This window comes from Vigna unguiculata, chromosome 5 (assembly GCF_004118075.2).
Source record: "Vigna unguiculata cultivar IT97K-499-35 chromosome 5, ASM411807v1, whole genome shotgun sequence".
Lineage (NCBI taxonomy): Eukaryota > Viridiplantae > Streptophyta > Magnoliopsida > Fabales > Fabaceae > Vigna > Vigna unguiculata.
In genome coordinates, this window is record NC_040283.1 from 38,423,185 (window position 1) to 38,435,979 (window position 12,795).

The following is a 12,795-nucleotide window of genomic DNA, read 5'->3' on the forward strand; positions in this document are numbered from 1 at the left end:
TCATATTTCTTTTAGCCGTTGAGCTTCTTTTTAAATTATTATATCTCAAATAAAACCCTTTTTGTTACCTCCATTCATTGCTCACTTTGGTAACTACTTATTATACAAATTTTCTTTATCACTGTAAATTATTAAAAATAGAGGATTAATATTAATAATAAAAAGAGACTTTTGTCCTGTTGGATCCAAAGGCAACACCAGCGTTTTCATCAGACGGTTCAAATCGCATCACACACTTGCAAACACTCACTCCTATAAATACCTTCCTTTCTACCCTTTACTAAAGTTCCCAGCACTCACAGAGGGTAAGGTGCGAAGAAGGTAAGTTCAGGAAAAAAAACGAAAAAGAAGAGAGAATGGGTTATGTGTCTGTGAAAGCGGTTCTAATCTCCACCGGGGTTTTATCAATGGCAATGGGTTTGAAACTCACACTCCCTTTGCTCTCGTATTTCTTCCTCACCCAAGCTCCACACGTGTGGACCTTCTTCCTCACCTGCTTCACTCCTCCCTACCTCTACATCCTCCTCAACTTCATCATCCTCACCATCCTCGCCTCTTCCAAACTCAACAACAACCTCCACCACCACTCCCCGCCGGACACCGCCCTCCTCCTCCCCTCCGACCCGCCTATCTACGACCGTCCTATTCCCGCTGTCCAGATCCCTGCTCCTGACGCCGTCCACCTCTCCGCCGCCGCCGCACAAACTGACTACACCGTTTCTTCTGCCGAATACCTCTACCAGACGAAACCGACGCTGAATCACGATGCGGTCAGCGAAGGCAACGCCGGTTGTGTTCACGACGAGAACACGCCGGTGAAAGCGACGGTTCACGACGACGATGCCGCTGCCGCTGACGTTCCCTCCCCGAGCCTTCTGAGAAAAGATTCATCGGATTTTTCGTTCGCAGATGAGAACGAGAAACCGCCGGCTTCTGCCAGATTCGGCCACCGGAAAGCGGTTAGAGCCAGTCCAGAAGGTATCGTAATCTTAACTGCAACAGTGTTTCTGTTTATCTCGTATTTATTGAAATTGAAAATTAATGACAAAGAGAAAAGTGAAATGAAGCGGTTTTGAAATATGTTGTACAAAGCATGCAAGTTCGTTAGATTGATGCTCTTAATCGCATAATCAAGGTATATATTGAAGAACTATTACTAAAAGTAGTGAGATGAAACTTCAATTCTAATTTGGAAATAGTTTGTGTATGTTGTTTGTTTCAACAAACTTATGATTAGAGTTGAGATATTGTTGTATGATGATGTATCTGAATTTGTTTTGGTTATGGTGTGGTGGTTCAGGGGGGAAGGTGGTGGCGTTGGGAGTGGCGAAGGCGAAGAAGCAGGAGACGTTGGAGAGCACGTGGAGGACGATAACGGAGGGGCGAGCGATGCCGTTAACTCGGCATTTGAAGAAGTCGGAGACGTGGGAGACGCAGGGGACGCCGTTGAGGGATTTGAACGGCGGACCTGTGATGAAGAAGTCGGAGACGTTTGCCGGGAGGGAGAAGAACGCGTCGACGAGGCTGAGGAAGGAGCCGTCGCTGAGTCAGGACGAGTTGAATCGGCGAGTGGAAGCGTTCATCAACAAGTTCAACGCGGAAATGAGGTTGCAGAGGCAGGAGTCGCTGAGGCAGTACAGGGAGATGATGAATCGAGAAGCTCGCTGAAACACACAACACCACATTTTGCTTTGCTTCACTCACTACTCCGATGATCCAATTTGGGGGAAAACGAAGAAATTTCAAACCAGAAAATTGAAAGTTCGATGAATATAAAGCAGAGTGTGATTAAACAAGGTTTTGTTTGTTGCATTGGTTTTTTGCTTCAGGAAAAGCAGGGAAACAGTTTGGAATAGAAGGAAAGTTGTAGTTTAGTGTGAATCATGGAAAATGTTTTGAGGATATTTTTCAATTTCCATGAATTGGATTATTATTTTTTTGGTTATTTATTATGTTAATAGTAAGGTTTCATCTCGTGCTTTTTATTTGTGAGGGGACAATAACCGAAAGGTGTAATTATTTTTAGCGGAACTGAAAGGTTTAATAAATGTTTTGTTTAACCATTTTTGTGTTATTTTATTTTGTTTAGTCTATGAAAACTCTATTATGCTTTAATGCTGTAAAAAAATCTCATTCATTTTTAAGATTATATTATTAAAAAAATGTACTAGTATATAACAACTCAAATGTGGTACTTTTAGTATAAAAAAATTGAAATGAGAAAAGGAAAAATGTAACAATAGGTATTAGCCATCAATTTCCAGAACATGGTTGCAGAGGATTGATATTTGAATTGGAAATGGAGGGATAATTATTTGAATTGGGAAATGGGTGGATAATTATTTGAATTGGAATTTATGCTAATTCTGAATCTATAAATAAAATCAAATAGCTCTTAATGTGAAACTGTGTATATAAATATAATTAGATGTTTGCTTTCAAACCATTGTTTGACTTGAAGCAAATGAAACGCAAGTTTAGAAAGTTGTGTTAAAAGACCAAACACATACTTATATTGTTTTTATTAAACGTGTGAAACTAAGTTTATATGTAATTTACGCGATGAATATATGGATCACGATACACTTTTAATATAATCACACGTAACAATAAAAATAATTCATTTAAGTGTCTTTTGAAAAAGTGTTATTAATGAATACAATTAATTCTCATCATTAATTACTTTCAAGATTATCTTTAATTATCCATTAATAAGATAAGAAAGACAACTATATAATTATATAATATCTTACAAAAAAAAAAATATATCCTACAATTTTTTTAAATGCATTTTATGCTTAAAAACAGAAGATAATGCCATGTATATAGACTACATATTATTGCATATATAGAATAAAACACATTGAAAAATAGTTTTATACAAATAGCATAATTTACAAAAGAATATTATTATTTTTTTCTTTGCAGACAATTTTTTATTAAAAAACAGACGCCTATAATAAAAAATAGGTTTAATTAGTCAGATGATACCCACCTTTATTTAGATGTGTCAGTTTGATATCCGCTTTTAAAAATATGTCAATTGAATTCTAACTTTTGAAAATGTCTCAATTAGGTCTTTTTTAGCAAAAAATTATTAACACCATTAACGGTATTGATATTTAAAATGACTTACAAAATTAAGTATTGATATTTATATTAAAATTTAGTGGTAAAATTCATGAAGTTAACGGCTTTAGTAATTTTGTATGAAAGAGACCTGATTAAGACACTTTTTGCAAAAGTTGGGACTAAATTGACACATTTTTAAAAACGGATACAAAACTGACACATCTGAACGAGAGTAGATACCATCTGACTAATTAAACCTAAATAAATAAATAAGGTGTAAACTATCACAGTTATAAGTAATAACAAAGAAACATAACCTTCCAGCAACTTGCTATCACCTATGTTATCTTCAATTATATCATTTTTTATGCATTCACAATAAAAACAACGTTAATAAAAATGCAAATTAAACTCTAATTATGTTCATTCTAGTTATTCTTGTATTCACTTGAGGTATTTATAAAAAATATATAAATCAATCAAAAATCATTTTGCAAGTAATTTTTAAACCGGTTATTTACGTTTAAGTTTTAAAATATGACTTTTGTTATAGTATTTTTCTTAAAATTCTTTTCATATTAAAAAAAAGGAAAAGAACTTGAGAAGAAAAAAAAATTAAATTAGACTCGTCCTTAATGACTGTTTACATATGAAATAAGAGTATGATCTAGAAAATATAAAATAAAAGCCTAAATCATAGCAGAAATTTTTTAACCAAATTACTTTATAAATGAATGAAGTATTTCATAAGTGGTAGATAACTAAACGATTGAGATATAAAGGAAAAATAATCTTTTTTTTCTTCTTCTTCTTCTAAAAAGTGTGTGATTTTTCATGGGTAAGAATAAGGAAGCGTGTCAAAAAGATGGTTTTGTATAATGCAATGAATGGATGATGAGACAAGCTCTGTTTTTCAAAAGCCATGTCGCCAAAATAGCAAGATATCTAACAATTTGGATAATGCATGGTTTTTTGAAGAATGTTGAGATAACTTCTAAATATTATTTTGCTTTTCTTATTCACTAATTTCTTCAATATCACATAGAAAAAAAAAGAAAAAAAAGAAAAGTAAAATTGCAAGCACAAACACAAAAAAACAAGGTTTGCCTCTTGGCTACATGATAAAGCAGTTGCACACAAACACAAGCAGACACATTATTGCTTACTTTGTTGGAAACAAAGAATTCTCCACATTGTTCTTCTATGATGAAACTACTTCTCATATTCAAAATTCACAATCATAATGAAACATCACATTATGGATTTACCCAATAAAACAGAGGAAGATAAGTTATGTCATGAAATTGCTTTGTGCAATTTGAACCAAGCTAACTTGGCACAGTGATGTTATTATCTACTTCTAAATTGCAACATTCTAAGATGAGACACTGTTAGAAATTCTTGCATTTATTTCAGCGGTTGGGGAACCACCAAATTAATGGACTTGCATTTATTTCTCCACAAGTTACATATAAATGGATTTGAAAACCTTTTATGATTGAAAAAAAAAATAATAATAATTAAGTTTCTACTTGAAATTGGATTTTTATTAATTTTTTGGGTTAAATATGTTTTTTATTATCGAGTTTTAGTCAAATTTGAAATTGGTTTTTCTTCGAATTTTGACCAATTTAGTACTTTTTCATTTTTAGAAATATATATATATATATATATATATATATATATATATATATATATATATAGTCATTTTAACTAGATTTTGTTAAGTTTATCTAACATTTTAAACGTATTTCATGATAGTATTTGAATTATTTACATCGTTTGACTCATTTTCGCTTAAATGCTAACTCAAATATTATCATAAAACACGTTTAAAACTTCAAATAAACTTAATAAAATTTAATTAAAAGGACTAAATTCACACATTTTTAAATATGAACGACTAAATTGGTCAAAAATTTCGATGAGAGACTAATTCTTAATTTTACTGAAACTTGAAGGACAAAAACATATTTAATCCTAAACTTTTTTGGATGTTAAATATTTATAATTTACATATTTTTTAACTGAATTTTTGTAATTTAATTTGTCCGTTAAGTGATATGACTATTATCTTACTGTGCATTTTGTTTATGTCTCTATGAATTAAGAAATATTTGTGATTAGTATAATATCGTGGTTAAAGTAAAATAATGAGTAATTTGTACGTTCTAATTAGAAACGGAGTTTCATGTTCTCCGATGACACACATGTCATGACAAACTAACAAGGGATTGCCTTCTTCACTACCATTCATAAAATTGATCTTCTCATCTAATATGTTTTTTTAATAAAAAGAATCAAAATGATTCATTTTATATGAACACCAGATCTTCATATTTTTTAAACACATAGAACAAGTATATAAGATAATTGGGACAAAATAATAACCATACTATCCAATTAAAAAAAAAAAGTAAATTCCCAAAACTAAATTACAAAATATAAAATTTTAAATACTTTTGAGATATCAAGTAAATTTCATTCTATCAGTTAAAAACGTTGAAATTTATAAAAAAAATAAATAAAACTTAATTAATTTTTTTCTTCCGTTTTTAGTATTTTTTGTGTTCTTACAAAATTGAAAACACACGGTAATGACTCCAAAAAAGTTTTTCTTCTCACTTTTTAGTCTCAAATTTGAAATGCTCTTAGTTCAATTATCATCTCAATCCAAAAAGGGATGTGTCTACAGAAGACACAGTCTGACGCGCTCAAATTAAGAGTGTGTGACAGATGATCATAAATGCTGTAATAATGAATATATAATTAACTCGTGAACAAATGTCATATCTGGTTGGATGTGGACCACATAGATTTTATTAACTTGTTTAAGACTCTGCTAATACATTTTAACTCTTAGATTGTGTTTTTTTGGGTGAATGTACTATTTATAAGGAATGGGAAGAAATGATTAGGAGGTGAGTAGCGTTTTTTTTATCAACTAGGAGGTGAGTAGCGTATTCTTTTGGAGGTGATACAAGGTGATGAGAGGAAATAATTAGAGGGATTGACTGAAAATTCAATCTCACCATCTATAGTGATATTGGATAGTGACATAACTGGATTTACCAAATTATCCTTCATTATTTAATTTTTGTTACATGTGATGTAGCGGTTAAAATCAATACACATGGTTTTAATTTACTTTCTTAATTCTATGTTAAGGAGGATAATAATTTATTATGATTATAATAAAAAATTATTACTTCTAAACTTACTATTAAAAAGAAAAAAAAAATTCATGTAAATTAATTATTTTCCACCTTATATATTAAATTTATTTTTATACAAAATATATTGTATCATTCATTTTTTATAAATATTTTTTATATATTTTCAAGCATTCAATAAAATTTATAAAATTATTTTAAATTATTTATATATAATTTTATATTACTTATAATAATAAGAACATTTTGGTAATTTAACTTTATTTCTATTTTTTTTTAATATATCACATCAGTCAATCCAGTCACAAATTTTCACAAATTTCACTCTTTAATCACTCTAGAATCACCTCTAAATCACTTAAAACAACACCAACTTCACCCTCTCATCTTTTTGATATCTTCTCCATCTCCTTCTAATCCTTCATCTCAAAAGAACACAGTCTTAATCTCTTATGATTACAATTATTCTCACTAGCCTTAATTGTCATATCCATGCCGACGTGATGTGGTGTTGTTGAAGAAATCTCAATCATTCGCAATACAATCCATAATAATATCAGACATTACTCATAAAAGTTTGAGAAAATCTTAATTTTGATTATAGATCGAGATGATATCGGATATACAACCTAAGATAATGTTGAGTATATATAATAATTTTTATAATAGTTTTCATTTTCAAATTTTTCGGACTTATACAAATAACTACTTTGAAGTTGTGAAAAGGAAAACAATGATATGTTGATTTATCTTTGTTTTTAAGTTCTTTATATAAAATATAGAAAAATAAAAGAAATTGTTCGTTTAATAAAATAGTAGGATTCTTCAATTTTATAACTTACCCTTTTTCTTTTTATTTTTGCTTCACAAAAAATGCAAAAGAACAAATTACAGTAATTAAAATTAAGTAGAATTAAAAGAATATTAGCAGTTACTTTTAAAAATATAAGATCAATAAAAACATTTACTTTTAAAATGAGACAATAAGGAAAGAGTTACAAGTAAGTTTTTTACGATTTATTTTTAAATGTCACATTTTTTTTGAGATTTTTATTTTACTTAATTGTCTTTTTTAATTTTAGGCTAACATTATTACTTTTTTGTTATTCATATTCTTATTTTCTTAACTAATTATTAGTTAATTTACATATATTTATTGTGATGTAAAAATGAAAAAAAAAAATATTGAAGTTAAGAAAAATTATTATATTTTTTGTTTTTCTAAAAAACCTTTATACTACACTTAAAAACCAACCAACTTATTCAATTATTTTCCTTTGTACCAATACTGGTATAATAATAGATGAAAATATAGAAACCACGAAGCTCCAAAGAGAGTGGTCCAATGGTGAAGTGAAAGTGTTAGATAATTTAGACAATGGGTGGGTCCCTTTAATTATTAAGCTTTTTGGCCATTTTGATTAGTAATGAGCATGTGTGATAGGATGAGAGTTTGTTATATTTAAACGAGCAAATAGTGATGACGGAAATTGCTTGTAGAAAAGTTGCACTCAATGCACCTCACTCGTCTGAAAACTACATGCACTATAACAGAAAATGTGGTTTATGTTTGAATTTTTTTGCTTGTTTAGGTCTAATAATAATTCAGTTTGGTTTATAATCATATCGGGTAAAATATTTCATGTAAATTTATATTAATATTTGACATTTACGTTATACTTTATAATATCCAACGTAAACTTATATATATATATATATATATATATATATATATATATATATATATATATATATATATATATATATATATATATATATATATGGTTTTGCTTAAAAGTTGAATCTAAAATCTAGGTTTTGTTGCTTTTGCGAGAACCCTAACTTTGTATTTGGACGAAACATTTCAACAAAAATTGAAATGCATTATATTTGAATTACTTGCAATTAAATTCTCTTCATTTTCTAAATAACTTATTTGGATAAAAAATTAAAATACCTTCCTTACATCTCAATTTCTTGTTTGGATAAAACAATTTAATTTCTTATGAGATAAAATTTCATTTTAACAATATTTATTTTAGACTTCATTATGTTTTGACTTCATAATAAATTTGGAAACGGGCTGGACGACCCAAATGGGTTGGTCCGACCCGAAGACCCAAATGGGTCGAGTTGATCGGGAAACCCGGACAGGCTAGGCTAAGCCGACTTGATGATCCAGACACGCCTCATCAGCTTGACAGCCCGATCGTGCCCATCAAGTTCGTCGACCCGGCCCGACCCAGCCCGTCTAGGTCATTAGCCCGACTTAGCCCCACTAGATCATCGAGTTAGCCCAACCCATCTAGGTTGTCAAGTCCGTCTTTGTCATCAGGCCCACCCAGCCGTCTGTGTCGCTGGGTTAGCCCGACCCAGCTAGCTCTTGAGGTCGGTCGGTACCTTATGGGTCTTTGGGCCAGTTCGGCCCGTCTAGGTCATCGAGTCGGACAGGCTTGTCGGGTCGTCGAGCCCATCCGAGTTATCAGGTTAGTCGGGGCTGTATGGGTTGTTGGGCCTACCTGACATGTTTGGGTTGTCGGGCCTGCCCGATACCTCTAGGTCATTTAGCTCGTCGGTCCATGTGGGGTGACGGACCCGCCTGGCCCGTTTCGGTCATCGGGCTCGCCCAACCCGTCTTGGTTGTCGAGTTGACTAGGCCCTTCTTGGTCATGGAGCCCGTCGAGCCTATATGTGTTGTCGAGCCCGCCCGACCCATTTGTGTCGTCGGGCCAGCCCATCATGGTTGTCGGGCTTGTCGGGTCCGTTTGGGGTTGAGTTTAGAGTGTGAGGTTCAGTGAGAAGAATTTCAAATTTTACGTATTTTGAGGGTATTTGAATTTCTACTAATTTAGCTAATTGAAATACTTCAAAAAAAAATGATTGCATTTTAAATGCTTTTTAATTTTTATATCTAAACAAAGCATTTCATTACAAAGAAATCTAAATTCTTCAAAAAATTGAATTGCTTAATTAAAATACTTGATCCAAACACACCATAAAACTTTCAATCCAATCATGCAATTGTAACAATTTATATCAAATCATATTTCCAGAATTTATGTATATCCAATACTCACATACAAACATAAAATCACCATCATTTGCACAATCAATCATATTCCAATTCATCCCCAAACCCTCGTTGAACCATCATGTTTGTGCAATCGTAAGAACACCAAGGTAACATCACACAAGGACAATTATCAGTAATTTATACCTTTATACTTTAAACACGATTAAGAAACTGTATAAAAAGCACCCAATATCACAAAATCCAGCCAAAACGTAGAACTTGCCAACGTTGTTCGTGTTGCTTAGCGGGCTTTCATTGCTGTTGAACGATTTCTAGGAAAAACCTAGAAACTAGGTTCAAAACAACTTGGGTCGTCGGGTAGGCTTGCATTGCCGCCAGGCGGTTTCTGGGTTGAAACCGAAAAAAATAGCATAAACACATGAAAGAAACACATAGGTACAACTCCCACCATACCAACCCTCTATCCTCTCCTTAGATCAAAACGTTCATGCATACTTAAAAAATAAAATAAATAATTAAATATATCCCTAATGGCATACATAAGACTCAAACCCAAGTCCTCTCAACAACACCCATCACACTCAGCCACTTAAACTACCATTGCTCATTGTTATGATAATACAATTTAATTCTTTTAGATGTATCTCTCGTCCACAATTATCGTAATTAAATATTTATTCTTTATTTAATTTTCTCGGGTCTTATAGTTGAATCTTGGATCGTGGATTTTAGTGCACCTTTACATGATTCTCCTTGTCAAGACTTAAGGAAAATTTCAAAACTAGAAAATTTTGCAAATTTCATCTAGCAGATGATGAAGCTTTAGACATTACAGGCATGTGAGATATAAGTCTTAGAACTTCTACTGGTATAGTCTGGACATTGAAGGATGTCAGATATGTTCATGTACTTAAGTGAATGTTAATCTTTGTGGGCATGGTGGATGTTCAAGGATATTGAGTTATATTCAAATATGGCTAGTGGAAGATGGTGAAAGGGAAATCTAGTTGTTGCTCACGGCTGGAAGAAAGGAACCCTCTACATGGTAGAATTACCTACAAAAGAAGTATATCCAATTAGTGATGATGTTGGTCACCCTTTGACTCTGTGGCACCGAAGACTTGGTCACATGAGCGAGAATTTTATGAAGGTATTGGTCTCAAAGGGGAAGATTCCATAATTAAAAGAGGTAGAGGTTGGTTTCTATAAACTATGTGTGTTTGGGAAGCAGAAAATAGTTACTTTTGCAAAGACAGGGAGTGCCCAAGCTTGAGAAATTGGAGCATGTTCATACAAATGTGTATAAGCCAACATCAGTCTCATCATTAAGAGGATCACAATACTATGTCACCTTCATTGATGATTCCACTAGAAAAATGTGGGTTTATTTTTGAAGAAAAAATCATAGGTATTTAATACCTTTAAGAAGTGGAAAGTTGCCAATGAGAATGACACATAGTTAAAAATTAAATGTTTAAAGTCTGACAACGATGGTGAATAGTAGTTATGAAGTTGTTGATTATTGTACTGAGAATGGAATTAGAATGCTTAAAACTATTCTTGAGACACCTCAGCAGAATGGTATTATTGAAAGAGTGAACATGACCTTGAATGAGAAGGCAAAGAGTAATTGATGTAGGGTTACCATATAGTACAACCATGGACGTAGATAATTTTGACTGAACCACGTAAATATTATGTTCTTGTTATTTTACTTTTGTCTTGTAATTTCTCGTGTGCATGTGTGTTTGTGATTCTTAACTCGCGAAACACCTATAACCACTACGAAAATTCATTAACAATAAAGAAATATGTTATTGAGCTCTTGGAAAACACTCTTTATTTCAATGTGAACAAGTAGATGTTCAGACAACTAACCTTAATGCAAAACACAAATATAATTCAATCAGACGAAACCACTCCCTATGAAAAGTCAGCCACAAAAGATGAAGAAATGAGCTATTTTGGTCACCAATGGATGTTTTATCGCACCTAGTGTCGTCGAAGGAGGAGAGAGAAGTCATGTATGCAGGTTTTTGGGAAAGGAAAAGCGAGGAAGAAAAGTTACACACAACATTTTGAAAACTCATTTATGTCTGAATCTTTTAAGTTAGACATATAAAGTCTCATGTATGTCGAACTTGTACCCTTGAAGTAAATGAGACATTTTATGTCTGACCTCAAAAGGTCAGACATAAAAAAATTGCTCCATTTACGTTGAATCCTTAGGCCCCAATGTAAAAGCACGATGGTATTTTTATAAATAAAAGCAATTTTTTTACGTCTTACATGAAAAGATCATACATATGAAAATAGAATTTTCTTTTTATGATTGTCAATAATATCATAAAAACTTAAAATCATTTATTTACTCGAAGAAGGTATAAACTAGAAATTTATTTATTTTGATAGCTTTATCATATGATAAAACTATCAAAATAAACCATGCTTAAATGTTTTTTTTCGTTAACTATCATCTTTTTTATTTCAACAAGAAAACAAAATGAAATTATCCTAATTTTGAACATAACATCAATCCATGTTTAATTCAAATCTAAATTAAAATTGGATTTCAAATTTTTTATTTCTATTTTTATTTTCTCAAAATAGTAATTTTAGCCGTTCACTCGCTCTTTTTAATTTGTTTTTCCTTGTTAAAAAAAAATAAAGATAAAATATGAGCTTGTTTTATAACAATACAAAATTAGTATGTATTTATTTAACGTTTAATTTTTTTTATCGAACATAAACCATGTGACCTAATTAACTTGTTTTTTCATTAGAGATGCATGACAATAAAATGATATTAGTATATTCCCTCTTTTCCTTTATAAACAAAAATAATAACACTAACTTATTAAGATAAATTAAAATAACTAATTTTAGTTAAATTATTAATTTAAATTTTCTTTCAAAAATTATCATATAACTAAATAGTTGTTTTAGAAAAGGAAATAAATTATATATCCAAGACTACGTTAATATATAACTAAGTTAGGAAGGATTACATCTTAATCTCATCTGCTGATTAAAAGAAAAAACATCTTAATCTCATGTTGGAAGAATAATAAAACGGTCTTTATTACCAATATTTTTAGATTTTAAAACAGGAAAAGAGACAATAGTATTAATATTCCACTATAAAAAAATATAAATTTAACTTTCGAGTTAATCCAACATTAATTAATATTTAAAACAAAATAATTTATATTAGTTTTGGTTCAGCATACACTAACTAAATCTAATAAATTAGTTTCAACTTACCGAATGTTAACAAAATTAAAAAAATATTAAAATCGATGGATATTAACTATTTATTTTTAATATTTATATTCATTTAATTTAATATCAGCTTAGTTGATGTTAATTAGAATAAATAGACAGTATCTAGAAAATATTAAAAATCAATAAGCTAGAGATACTAAATAAAACAAATATTACAAATAATTAAGATTATTATTGGGTTAATGAATGTTAATTTTATTTATTTTTAATATTTATGTATATTTAAGTTAA

General features: G+C 30.8%; 1 protein-coding gene across 1 annotated transcript; it reads left to right on the plus strand.

Annotated features, from left to right (window-relative positions):
• The first annotated feature begins 268 nt into the window (after positions 1-268).
• Positions 269-2,063, plus strand: LOC114183290. Its single transcript, XM_028070258.1, has 2 exons — positions 269-978; positions 1,301-2,063. Exons 1-2 carry the CDS (start codon positions 357-359, stop codon positions 1,666-1,668), a joined length of 990 nt encoding a protein of 329 aa, XP_027926059.1. The 5' UTR covers positions 269-356; the 3' UTR covers positions 1,669-2,063.
• Positions 2,064-12,795: the final 10,732 nt, after the last annotated feature.

What these genes read in the sequence shown, in the direction of transcription:
- LOC114183290 (XM_028070258.1), top strand. Translation starts at nt 357, where the DNA reads ATGGGTTATGTGTCTGTGAAAGCGGTTCTAATCTCCACCGGGGTTTTA. An exon ending in GGTTAGAGCCAGTCCAGAAG is followed by an intron (nt 979 to 1,300) that starts GTATCGTAATCT and finishes GTGGTGGTTCAG; the next exon opens with GGGGGAAGGTGGTGGCGTTG.